The following is a 14,034-nucleotide window of genomic DNA, read 5'->3' as shown; positions in this document are numbered from 1 at the left end:
CATTAAAACGTTTTGAAGGGCAAGAGTTGGGGCCTGATCAGGGCCGGACTGGGAACAGAAACCGACCCTGGCAAAATGCTCAGCTGCCCCCCCGCCCCCTCGGGTGAGAAAGAGTGCAGCCGAGCAGTTTTCGAGGGCCGGTTTCGGCCGATTTGGTTACCGGGGCTGATATTGCCGACCCCCGGTAACAAAAAACGCCCGGTGCCCGCTATGGCCAATCCGGCCCTGGGCCTGATGCATCATAGGGGTTTCCCCAACCTTTGTCTATTGCAGAGGTCTTCAAACTTTTTGATGCAGAGACCCCCCTATCAAAAACTTTTAGGTGCAAGGACCCCCTCCCGACAAAAATTTCTAGAACTTAGGCTTCCTCTTGATTACCAACTATTGACAACCATCAACAGCCCCAATCCCCATAGCAAATCATTTATACATTGGGGAAATAAATTAAACAGTGTTTAGCAAACCAAAGGTCAGTGGTTGGGGGTGTGGTCAAAGGTCTGTCTAAAAACAAAGGACCTCATTTATGAGGCACTGGCGTTGGCAGCGACACGAGTCTTCTTGCTGCACTGCCCTACGCCAATGTGAAAGGGCAGGAATGCACCTAATTTATTAAATAGAGTGCACTCTTGTCCTTTTCCCCCTATGTTGGCCCACAAATTGCTTCCTTGCGCCAACATAAGCAGGATGATTTTTGTGCAGGGAGGGGCACCTTCCTGCCCAAAAATAATCCTGAGAGGGGTTTCCTCTTTCTGTGTGTGCTGCAGAATGCAGCACACATGGAAAGAGGAAAAAATGAGGAGAAATTAAAAATGTCTCCTCGTTACGCCTGCTGAGGGGAAGCGTAAGGTTTTGGCACTGCCCCAGGTTTACATGGTTTTGTAAATCTGGGGCAGCGTCAAAATCCATGGGCGTTGTGTGGCAACACCCACCGCAACGCCTATGGAACGCCCACTTGACATAGAGTAAGGCAACGCAGCGACTTGCGTTTTTTTTTTTAAATCTTACTCCATATCTATGAGGCCACGCAAAGCCACGCAGGGTGACTTTGCCTCACCTCATAGATATGATTGAGATTCTTGTGCTGCCGAAGCTTAAACAAAACTGATGATCCAGCGGCGCAAGCCTCTCGTAAATCAGCCCCAAAATATTTTGTTCGTTTTTAGGCCTTTCACCATCAGGTAGCTATATATAAAATAATGAGTAGCTTAAATGAAAAATAAATTTACATAGTTGTTACTCAGTGGGAAATGCACTATATAGTACATTATAAAACCTCTATTATTTAATACACTGCATAGGTCTGTGTGTAACCAGAGAGCCACAGAATTAGATTTGGTTGATGCATAGGAAAATAGTGACTTGTGTATTGTTATTTTTAGTGCTATGACAGAAAGCACTGTGAATGTGTAAGTCATCATTTTTTACCTGTATTACAAACATTATGAGATAGACTGCTACAAAATGTACAAAGAGTTTTAGGATAAATGGAGCTTCCAAAATGTAGATTTGTGTAATATCAGACCATAAGTAATGGATTTTTTTTCTTGCATAGCTGTCCCTTCAACAGCTCCTCAGGGGCACTAAGTGCTGTGTAAATACAGTTATCATTAAAAGCACACACTTCACAGCCCACTTACTAACCACCACACAAAATACACACATCTTTGCCATCACAATGCTTGAAGTGATTGAGCAATTAAAGCTAGAACCACTCAGAAGCATCCTTTACATTTGCAGATTGACTCTTAGCGTACATTTGCATTTCATTCAGGAAAGCAGACACCCTGGCATGAAGGCTTATTTGAAAGATTGTTTTACCTGTCTGCCGGACCTCTTCGTTTTACAGCACGAGACTCAATTAAATTCAGCTAAAGCATTTTACAATTGTGGTTGACTTTGTCCAAAAGGAAGAGCATGTTTTGTATTCCAGGCAGAAGTTAGGCCTGGAAATGCGCGACCCTCTTTCCCAGGACTCCAGGGTCACCCTGGGGGCCGCGCCCCACAGATTGGAGACCTCTGGTCTATTGGGAACAACGTTAGTACATTAGGGTCTCAGCTCTGAGGTTTAGGAGGATCCTATTGCATATGTAACTCAACCTAACCCATTATGGCCACTGGTACGTCAGAGGGTGCAGTGGATGATGAAACGGATCAAAGAATCTGAAAAGCTCGGTAGAGGTGCATGTTAGACATGATTCTGCCTTAAAGCATGATGAGGTGTCTCCTTTTCAATATGGCTGCCACATTTGCTGTGCTTTTATTGTACCTTTTGGAGAATGAAAAGTGTCTATGTATCAATCAGTGAGATCTTTGGAGGTGTTTCCCCTGCTTGCTCGTGTTGCTTAGCCTTGATTGTTCTGTGCTAGTGTCATCACAGCACTATCGGTATAGCTGATGCTCTCCCTGACAGCACTGTAAGTGCCATCATTCCATTTGGAACTACTAGACATCACCGGGTGTCCATGGAAGAACTCTGGAGGCTTTTGACAGATAGCTCATCCCTGAGCTTTGTGCATGGTTGATTCAAAGGGTTGAAAAACACTCTAGAGCATCCACACCAGACCTGCACCGGTGCAGAAATCACTTACAGATGTTACACCATTGTGGTTGTCTTTGGCCAAGGATAGCAAAAGTGGTCTAGATTCTTGAGCAGTGTCATTTGGTTCAGCAAGATGTCGCTTGTATTGCAATACATCTCTTAGGTGGCCAAGCCCACATAGAAGCTCTGAACTTCTTCACCCTCAGTAATCCATCAGCAATTCAGACAGCCGAATAGTCGGCATTCGGCCCAGATGTTCCATCATTTAACCATCAGGGTTTTTGATGGTTAAATGGGCAGTTAGATAGAAATAAAATCAGGTCATTCCTGATAGTTTTTTTCTTCCAAACAGAATGTTTCGATCTTCAAAGCCAACATCCTACCCTGCCTGGACTACAGCAATACCCTTTGCAAAAAGCTTCCATCAGGGTACATGAAGATACTACCAACTATCCAAAAGTGAAAGGCCTTGCACATTTCATTCTTAGGCCCTGGGACTCATTCACTCTGCCTTGAAAGCATTCATTGACTTCTGATGGGGCCCACGTGCAATGCAAGACACTCTGCACTACACGCAACAAGACCAAGTCTAGTAAATGGAAAATCACTGTCCTCAAACCCAAAAATCTGGAACCACTTTTAAGCTAACGAAGATGTTTCAGTTTCAGCAGCAGTAGCATGAAAGAAGACAAACTTATATTAGCAACTCCCCACTGCAAAAGAAATTTGGTGTCAGGGCTCAAGGAAGAGTCTGGTCCCTTTTTAAATACATTCTTTTAAGTGATGTAAGTGATGTAACTGTATAGAGAGATTTATTGTATTCGTGGAGATCTTTGCTTAGATGATGATTGAAAACACAACTGTAAAGGGCAGCCAATTTCCTACAGAGATTTCTTCTGAACATATATGTGTCACTGTTCTTTATTTATTGATTGGGCCAACTTTATTCATCGGGTCAGAGGACTCTCAGATGCTCACTGCTCATACGACTATTGTTTTTAATCTCCCTGTCTTCTTGTGTCCAAGTATATATTCACGTGTAGTCCACAGCTTTAATGGAGAAATCTCTCCTGCCATGCATAGTTTCATTTATTTAAATAAGTTGGATGAAAATTATAATATTATCAACCTTCGTTTGGTTTTATTTGGTGCAATCCATCATATAATTGTACGGTTTGTCTAGAGTTTATTTTAGTTTGCTGTAGTAGTAAATCACATGTAAACCACATTTTTAAATCCTACTTGGATACCATTATTCCACCTCTCTGGCCAACATGTATTTAACTCAACTTGGGGGATACACCTTTTAAGGCTTGGGTGATCCTTAGAAAACAATTCTGATATTCATTAAAATGTTGTTATTTAACATTTCTCAGTTCTTTGTTATCATGGTTTTCAACTTTACTACTTGCGTATGTCAGGATCTGGTTTTTGTTGGGTCCCTGTGCACTGGTATATTTAATGTATTTTAAGAAGTGTTTTTTTTCTATCAGGGTTATTGGACTATTTCTTTATTTCTTCTTAACTGGAGCTTTCTCTTGATTAAACATTGCTGTATTTGGAAATGAAAGCTCCATGCAGGATATTCACCCGCTCAGAAATCACATAGCGATATCATGTTAATCCTCTAACAATATTCAAAAGTAACCTAAAAAAAAGATCTAACCCCTATCACCAAAAACATCCTTCTCCATCCTGCAATAATCAATACTATGGTCAAACAACATCTGACTACATCACCTGTACCAAAAATGATATTCACTACTACATATTAATCAATACAACCCAAAGCCAAGCCCTTGTCCCTTGAACAGCAGTTAAAACGCTGTGGGCCTTATTTATGAGAAGTGTCACATTGATGCAACACTTTTCAGTGCGCCCTCCTTGCGAAATGATGAATGAGCCATATTTACAGTACGGAGTGCCATGTCGCAAGGAGTTACAGATACGTCAGTATTTCTAACGTATCTGTAGGCACAAAAGTGACGGATTGCTGGGCGTGTGTCTGAAAACAGACGCAACTCCAGCAATGTGTCCTTTCACGTGGGGCAAGCCACATGTGAAAGGGCCTGCATCACTCCTTATGACTGCTGTGAGGCAGGTGTAAGGATTTGACGCAGTGGCGTCCTAGAAGTGGCGCAGTGAAACCTTATAGATTTTGCTGTGCCACTTCTGCGAGATTTTGTTGCGACAGAACCCCCACTCTGCATACATTATACATGATGCAAGTATAATGTAGCGCAGAGGATCTACCTAGATGCATCAATTTGTAAATATGGCACAGCATGGTGCATTCTTTACGCCACTGCTGGGTTAAAAAGAATTGATGCAACGGCAGCGCAAAAGTGTCACAAGGCCTCATAAATAAGGTCCTGTGTTACCATCATGAATACTGTTGTTGACGAACATTTAACCATGTCACCATTCATCCTGTGCTTTCTTTGTCGCAGGAGGCTTTGTCGGTCGTAAGTGAAGACCAGTCGATTTTCGATCAAACCTATGGCGCTCAGCACCTCATGAAGACAGAGATGACACCAGCAGAGGAATACAACCAAACAAGCAAAGACAACGCAGAAGCAGACCAAGAGTGGGTCACGCACAACAGTCGGGGACAGATAGTGAAGCGGGAGAACGACCACATCAACGGCACCAGGTGAGAGGTTCTTCTTGTGTTTGAAATCTTCACAAAAAGTTCAGCCCTCAGCAGTACAAGAATTCTGAAGCACTAGTCCTTCTCCATTCCTTCCAAAAATAGTTCATAGCCCTCAGAGTCCATCTCCAACTCCTTCAGAAACTGTTCCAAACTATGCGTGAACAAGAGAAAAGCTGCTAGTAATGAGGATTCATTGGATTTCAACAAAATGCGCTAAATTCAGTAAATAATCTGTGACCATCGCCAGCTTCACTATCGCTGACATGCCGGGCTCAGCACCTGAGTCTAATGCAGTGAGTCCACAGCTTAAGAGACAGGCAGCTTCCCTATCGCTGACATGCCAGGCTCAGCACCTGAGTCTAATGCAGTGAGTCCACAGCTTAAGAGACAAGCAGCTTCCCTATCGCTGACATGCCGGGTTCAGCACCTGAGTCTAATGCAGTGAGTCCACAGCTTAAGAGACAGGCAGCTTCCCTATCGCTGACATGCCAGGCTCAGCACCTGAGTCTAATGCAGTGAGCCCACAGCTTAAGAGACAGGCAGCTTCCCTATCGCTGACATGCCGGGCTCAGCACTTGGGTCTAATGCAGTGAATCCACAGCTTAAGAGACAGACAGCTTCCTATTGCTGACATGCCGGGCTCAGCACTTGGGTCTAATGCAGTGAATCCACAGCTTAAGAGACAGACAGCTTCCCTATCACTGACATGCCGGGCGCAGCACCTGAGTCTAATTCAGTGAGTCCACAGCTTAAGAGACAGGCAGCTTCCATATCGCTGACATGCCGGGCTCAGCACCTGAGTCTAATGCAGTGAGTCCACAGCTTAAGAGACAGGCAGCTTCCCTATCGCTGACATGCCGGGCTCAGCACCTGAGTCTAATGCAGTGAGTCCACAGCTTAAGAGACAGGTAGCTTCCCTATCGCTGACATGCCAGGCTCAGCACCTGAGTCTAATGCAGTGAGCCCACAGCTTAAGAGACAGGCAGCTTCCCTATCGCCGCTGACATGCCGGGCTCAGCACCAGGGTCTAATGCAGTGAATCCACAGCTTAAGAGACAGACAGCTTTCCTATCGCCGCTGACATGCCGGGTTCAGCACCTGAGTCTAATGCAGTGAGTCCACAGCTTAAGAGACAGGTAGCTTCCCTATCGCTGACATGCCAAGCTCAGCACCTGAGTCTAATGCAGTGAGTCCACAGCTTAAGAGACAAGCAGCTTCCCTATCACTGACATGCCGGGCTCAGCACCTGAGTCTAATGCAGTGAGTCCACAGCTTAAGAGACAGGCAGCTTCCTTATCGCTGACATGCCGGGCTCAGCACCTGGGTCTAATGCAGTGATTCCACAGCTTAAGAGAGAGGCAGCTTCCCGATCGCTGACATGCCGGGCTCAGCACCTGAGTCTAATGCAGTGAGTCCACAGCTTAAGAGACAGGCAGCTTCCCCATCACTGACATGCCGGGTTCAGCACCTGAGCCTAATGCAGTGAGTCCACAGCTTCAAAGACAGACAGCTTCCCCATCGCTGACATGCCGGGTTCAGCACCTGAGTCTAATGCAGTGAGTCCACAGCTTCAGAGACAGACAGCTTCCCCATCGCTGACATGCCGGGTTCAGCACCTGAGTCTAATGCAGTGAGTCCACAGCTTAAGAGACAGGCAGCTTCCCTATCGCTGACATGCCAGGCTCAGCACCTCAGTCTAATGCAGTGAGTCCACAGCTTAAGAGACAAGCAGCTTCCCTATCGCTGACATGCTGGGTTCAGCACCTGAGTCTAATGCAGTGAGTCCACAGCTTAAGAGACAGGCAGCTTCCCTATCGCTGACATGCCAGGCTCAGCACCTGAGTCTAATGCAGTGAGCCCACAGCTTAAGAGACAGGCAGCTTCCCTATCGCTGACATGCCGGGCTCAGCACTTGGGTCTAATGCAGTGAATCCACAGCTTAAGAGACAGACAGCTTCCCTATCACTGACATGCCGGGCGCAGCACCTGAGTCTAATTCAGTGAGTCCACAGCTTAAGAGACAGGCAGCTTCCATATCGCTGACATGCCGGGCTCAGCACCTGAGTCTAATGCAGTGAGTCCACAGCTTAAGAGACAGGCAGCTTCCCTATCGCTGACATGCCGGGCTCAGCAACTGAGTCTAATGCAGTGAGTCCACAGCTTAAGAGACAGGTAGCTTCCCTATCGCTGACATGCCAGGCTCAGCACCTGAGTCTAATGCAGTGAGCCCACAGCTTAAGAGACAGGCAGCTTCCCTATCGCCGCTGACATGCCGGGCTCAGCACCTGGGTCTAATGCAGTGAATCCACAGCTTAAGAGACAGACAGCTTTCCTATCGCTGCTGACATGCCGGGTTCAGCACCTGAGTCTAATGCAGTGAGTCCACAGCTTAAGAGACAGGTAGCTTCCCTATCGCTGACATGCCAAGCTCAGCACCTGAGTCTAATGCAGTGAGTCCACAGCTTAAGAGACAAGCAGCTTCCCTATCACTGACATGCCGGGCTCAGCACCTGAGTCTAATGCAGTGAGTCCACAGCTTAAGAGACAGGCAGCTTCCTTATCGCTGACATGCCGGGCTCAGCACCTGGGTCTAATGCAGTGATTCCACAGCTTAAGAGAGAGGCAGCTTCCCGATCGCTGACATGCCGGGCTCAGCACCTGAGTCTAATGCAGTGAGTCCACAGCTTAAGAGACAGGCAGCTTCCCCATCGCTGACATGCCAGGTTCAGCACCTGAGTCTAATGCAGTGAGTCCACAGCTTCAGAGACAGACAGCTTCCCCATCGCTGACATGCCGGGTTCAGCACCTGAGTCTAATGCAGTGAGTCCACAGCTTCAGAGACAGACAGCTTCCCCATCGCTGACATGCCGGGTTCAGCACCTGAGTCTAATGCAGTGAGTCCACAGCTTAAGAGACAGACAGCTTCCCTATCGCTGTCATGCCGTGCTCAGCACCTGAGTCTAATGCAGTGAGTCCACAGCTTAAGAGACAGACAGCTTCCCTATCGCTGTCATGCCGGGCTCAGCACCTGAGTCTATGCAGTGAGTCCACAGCTTTAGGGACAGACAGCTTCCCCATCGGTGACATGCCGGGCTCAGCACCTGGGTCTAATGCAGTGAATCCACAGCTTAAGAGACAGACAGCCCCCCCATTGCTGACATGCCAGGCTCAACACCTGGGTCTAATGCAGTGAGTCCACAGCTTAAGAGACAGGCAGCTTCCCCATCGCTGACATGCCGGGCTCAGCTCCTGAGTCTAATGCAGTGAGTCCACAGCTTAAGAGACAGGCAGCTTCCCCATCGCTGACATGCCGGGCTCAGCTCCTGAGTCTAATGCAGTGAGTCCACAGCTTAAGAGACAGACAGCTTCCCTATCGCTGCCATGCCTGGCTCAGCACCTGGGTCTAATGCAGTGAGTCCACAGCTTAAGAGACAGACAGCTTCCCTATCGCTGACATGCCGGGCTCAGCACCAGAGTCTAAGGCAGTGAGTTCACAGCTTAAGAGACAGGCAGCTTCCCTATCGCTGTTATGCCGGGCTCAGCACCTGGGTCTAATGCAGTGAGTCCACAGCTTAAGAGCCAGGCAGCTTCCCTATCGCTGACATGCCAGGCTCAGCACCTGAGTCTAATGCAGTGAGTCCACAGCTTAAGAGACAGACAGCTTCCCTATCACTGACATTCCAGGTTCAGCACCTGGGTCTAATGCAGTGTGCCTGCACCTTAGAGACAAAGAGCTTCTGCATCTGTACCAACTCAGTTCAGGACCAGAGTCTGATGTAGTGTGTCCACACTCCTGAGTGACAGGAGCTTCTCTGTCCCTAAGAAAGGAGTGTTAGCCCCCATGCATGTTGTAGGGTGCCTGCAGACTCGGAGAAAGAGACCATTCTAAACTAACAACTCATTCCCAAGCCATAGTCACATGTAGTGTCTGCAGGTGCAGAGAACCTCTCTATAACAACTTGTTTTCAGCACCAGAGTCTAATGCAGTGTCTGCAAACCTCAGAGACGGAAAGATCCTCTACAATTATTAAACCGTCTTCAGCACCAGAGTCTAATGCAGCATGTCTACACACCTCAGAGACAGGGAGTGTCTATATCTCTAACTATTCCTAGCATGAAAGTCTAACCATTCCCAGCACCAAAGATTAATGACTTGTCTGCACACCTGTAAGAGATTCCTATTGTTGCCAATCCATCTTCTGCACCGGAGGCTTATGCAGCATGTCTGTCCACCTCAGAGACAGAGAGCTTCTCTATCCCAACATCAGAGTCTAATGCACTGCACACCTCAGAGACAGAGAGCTTCTCTATCCCAACATCAGAGTCTAATGCACTGCACACCTCAGAGACAGACAGTGTCTCTATCCCGGCATCAGAGTCTAATGCAGTGCGTCTGCACACCCCTGAGACAGACAGTGTCTCTACCGCAGCATCAGAGTTTAATGCAGTGCGTCAGCACACCTCATAGACAGAGAGCATCTCTATCCAAGCATCAGAGTTTAATGCAGTGCGTCAGCATGCCTCGGAGACAGAGAGCTTCTCTATCCCAGGATCAGAGTCTAATGCAGTGTGTCAGCATACCTTGGAGATAGACAGTTTCTCTATCCCAGCATCAGAGTCTAATGCAGTGCGTCTGAACAGCTCAGAGACAGACAGCGTCTCTATACCAGCATCAGAGTCTAATGCAGTGTGTCTGCACAGCTCAGAGACAGACAGTGTCTCTATCCCAGCATCAGAGTCTAATGCAGTGTGTCAGCATGTCTCGGAGACAGACAGTGTCTCTATCCCAACATCAGAGTCTAATGCACTGCACACCTCAGAGACAGACAGTGTCTCTTTCCCAGCATCAGAGTCTAATGCAGTGTGTCAGCACACCCCTGAGACAGACAGTGTCACTACCCCGGCATCAAAGTCTAATGCAGGTCGTCAGCATTCCCCAGAGAAAGGCAGTGTTTCTATCCCAGCATCAGAGTCTAATGCAGTGCTTCTGCATACCTCGGAGACACAGAGCGTCTCTATCCCAGGATCAGTGTCTAATGCAGTGCGTCTGCACAGCTCAGAGACAGACAGTGTCTCTATCCCAGCATCAGAGTCTAATGCAGTGCATCAGCATATCTCGGAGACAGACAGTGTTTCTATCACAGCTTCAGAGTCTAATGCAGTGCGTCTGCATACCTCGGAGACACAGAGCGTCTCTATCCCAGCACTGGAGTCTAGTGCAGTGCATCAGCATACCTCGGAGACAGACAGTGTCTCTATCCCAGCATCAGAGTCTAATGCAGTGCATCAGCATACCTCCGAGACAGACAGTGTCTCTATCCCAACATCAGAGTCTAATGCAGTGCGTCTGCACAGCTCAGAGACAGACAGTGTCTCTATACCAGCATCAGAGTCTAATGCAGTGTGTCTGCCCAGCTCAGAGACAGACAGTGTCTCTATCCCAGCATCAGAGTCTAATGCAGTGCGTCTGCACAGCTCAGAGACAGACAGCGTCTCTATACCAGCATCAGAGTCTAATGCAGTGTGTCTGCACAGCTCAGAGACAGACAGTGTCTCTATCCCAGCTTCAGAGTCTAATGCAGTGCGTCTGCATACCTCGGAGACACAGAGCGTCTCTATCCCAGCACTGGAGTCTAGTGCAGTGCATCAGCATACCTCGGAGACAGACAGTGTCTCTACTCAAGCATCGGAGAATAATGCAGTGTTTCAGAATACCTCGGAGACAGACAGTGTCTCTATCCCAGCATTAGAGTCTAATGCAGTGTGTCAGCATACATCGGAGAGAGACACTATCTCTACCCCAGCATCAGAGTCTAATGCAGGTCGTCAGTACACCTCAGAGACAGAGAGCGTCTCTATCCCAGCATCAGAGTCTAATGCAGTGCATCAGCATACCTCGGAGACAGACAGCGTCTCTATTCCAGCATCAGAGTCTAATACAGTGCGTCTGCACACCTCGGAGACACAGAGCATCTCTATCCCAGCATCAAAGTCTAATGCATTGTGTCAGCATACCTTGGAGACAGACAGTGTCTCTATCCCAGCATCAGAGTCTAATGCAGTGCGTCTGCACAGCTCAGAGAGAGACATTATCTCTACCCCAGCATCAGAGTCTAATGCAGGTCGTCAGTACACCTCAGAGACAGAGAGCGTCTCTATGTAAATGTAAATGTAAATGTGTTGTATTTGTATAGCGCGAACAGTAACCCGGAGGCATCCCAGCGCTTGTACTCCTACCACAAGGGAACCCCTCCTGGCTTTTCCTTGTGAGGTGTCCACTCCTGGGCATCCCATAGTGAAACCAGGCATCCCTTGTGCATCGGGGGCCGTTGTGGAGACTAAGCAAGCTATTGCCCAGAGTTGCAGCGTGGGGCCCATGCTTAGATTCGGCACTGAGGCGAGAATATCCGGTCAGAGGAATTTAAGCCCGACCCCGCCGAGGCGGGAATCGAACCCTGGTCCCTGGCCAGCGTTCTGCATCAAGGTCTGCCGCTCTAACCATTGAGCCACACTTCTCCACTATCCCAGCATCGGAGTCTAATGCAGTGTGTCAGCATACCTCGGAGACAGACAGCATCTCTATCCCAGCATCAGAGTCTAATGCAGTGCGTCTGCACACCTCGGAGACACAGAGCATCTCTATCCCAGCATCAGAGTCTAATGCAGTGTGTCTGCATACCGCGGAGACAAACAGGGTCTCTAGCCCAGCATCAGAGTTTAATGCAGTGCGTCAGCATGTGTCGGAGACAGACAGTGTCTCTATCCCAGCATCAGAGTCTAATGCAGTGTGTCAGCATACCTCGGAGACAGACAGTGTCTCTATCCCAGCATCAGAGTCTAATGCAGTGTGTCTGCACAGCTCAGAGACAGACAGTGTCTCAATCCCAGCATCAGAGTCTAATGCAGTGTGTCAGCATGCCTCGGAGACAGACAGTGTCTCTATCCAAGCATCAGAGTCTAATGCAGTGTGTCAGCATGTCTCGGAGACAGACAGTGTCTCTATCCCAGCATCAGAGTCTAATGCAGTGTGTCAGCATACCTCAGAGGCAGAGAGCATCTCTAGCCCAGCATCAGAGTCTAATGCAGTGCATCAGCATACCTCGGAGACAGACAGCGTCTCTATCCCAGCATCAGAGTGTAATGCAGTGCGTCTGCACAGCTCAGAGACAGACAGTGTCTCTATCCCAGCATCAGAGTCTAATGCAGTGTGTCTGCACAGCTCAGAGACAGACAGTGTCTCTATCCCAGCATCAGAGTCTAATGCAGTGTGTCAGCATACCTCGGAGACAGACAGTGTTTCTATCCCAGCTTCAGAGTCTAATGCAGTGCGTCAGCATACCTCGGAGACAGAGAGCATCTCTATCCCAGCATCTGAGTCTAATGCAGTGTGCCAGCATACCTCGGAGACAGACAGTATCTCTATCCCAAAATCAGAGTCTAATGCAGAGAGCATCTCTATCCTAGCATCTGAGTCTAATGCAGTGTGTCAGCATACCTCGGAGACAGACAGTATCTCTATCCCAGCATCTGAGTCTAATGCAGTGTGTCAGCATACCTCGGAGACACAGAGCGTCTCTATCCCAGCATCTGAGTCTAATGCAGTGTGTCAGCATACCTCGGAGACAGACAGTATCTCTATCCCAGCATCTGAGTCTAATGCAGTGTGTCAGCATACCTCGGAGACACAGAGCGTCTCTATCCCAGCATCTGAGTCTAATGCAGTGTGTCCACACCCCCCTGAGACAGACAGTGTCTCTACCCCGGGATCAAAGTCTAATGCAGGTCGTCAGCATACCCCAGAGAAAGGCAGTGTTTCTATCCCAGCATCAGAGTCTAATGCAGTGCTTCTGCATACCTCGGAGACAGACAGGGTCTCTAGCCCAGCATCAGAGTTTAATGCAGTGCGTCAGCACACCTCGGAGAAAGACAGGGTCTCTATCCCAGCATCAGAGTCTAATGCAGTGCGTCTGCATAGCTCAGAGACAGACAGCGTCTCTATACCAGCATCAGAGTCTAATGCAGTGTGTCTGCACAGCTCAGAGACAGACAGTGTCTCTATCCCAGCATCAGAGTCAAATTCAGTGCATCAGCATACCTCGGAGACAGACAGTGTTTCTATCCAAGCTTCAGAGTCTAATGCAGTGCGTCTGCATACCTCGGAGACACAGAACGTCTCTATCCCAGCATCGGAGTCTAATGCAGTGCATCAGCATACCCCTGAGACAGACAGTGTCTCTACCCCGGCATCAAAGTCCTATGCAGGTCGTCAGCATACCCCAGAGAAAGGCAGTGTTTCTATCCCAGCATCAGAGTCTAATGCAGTGCTTCTGCATACCTCGGAGACAGACAGGGTCTCTAGCCCAGCATCAGAGTTTAATGCAGTGCATCAGCACACCTCGGAGACAGACAGGGTCTCTATCCCAGCATCAGAGTCTAATGCAGTGCGTCTGCAAAGCTCAGAGACAGACAGCGTCTCTATACCAGCATCAGAGTCTAATGCAGTGTGTCTGCACAGCTCAGAGACAGACAGTGTCTCTATCCCAGCTTCAGAGTCTAATGCAGTGCGTCTGCATACCACGGAGACACAGAGCGTCTCTATCCCAGCACTGGAGTGTAGTGCAGTGCATCAGCATACCTCGGAGACAGACAGTGTCTCTACTCAAGCATCGGAGACTAATGCAGTGTTTCAGAATACCTCGGAGACAGACAGTGTCTCTATCCCAGCATTAGAGTCTAATGCAGTGTGTCAGCATACCTCGGAGAGAGACATTATCTCTACCCCAGCATCAGAGTCTAATACAGGTCGTCAGTACACCTCAGAGACAGAGAGCGTCTCTATCCC

General features: G+C 48.3%; 1 protein-coding gene across 2 annotated transcripts in view; it reads left to right on the top strand.

Moving 5' to 3' along the window:
- Positions 1-14,034, top strand: part of LOC144770695 (retroviral integration site protein Fli-1 homolog) — a 261,988-nt gene that overhangs the window by 143,934 nt on the left and 104,020 nt on the right. For both annotated transcript variants that reach the window (XM_078655421.1, XM_078655419.1), the window contains exon 2: positions 4,990-5,192. In XM_078655421.1, coding sequence (XP_078511547.1) covers positions 4,990-5,192 — 203 coding nt within the window. The remainder of the gene's footprint in view (positions 1-4,989; positions 5,193-14,034) is intronic.

Source organism: Lissotriton helveticus, chromosome 7, assembly GCF_964261635.1.
Source record: "Lissotriton helveticus chromosome 7, aLisHel1.1, whole genome shotgun sequence".
NCBI classification, from domain to species: domain Eukaryota; kingdom Metazoa; phylum Chordata; class Amphibia; order Caudata; family Salamandridae; genus Lissotriton; species Lissotriton helveticus.
Note: the sequence above shows the minus strand (reverse complement) of the source record. Positions and strands in the feature narration are given on the sequence as shown.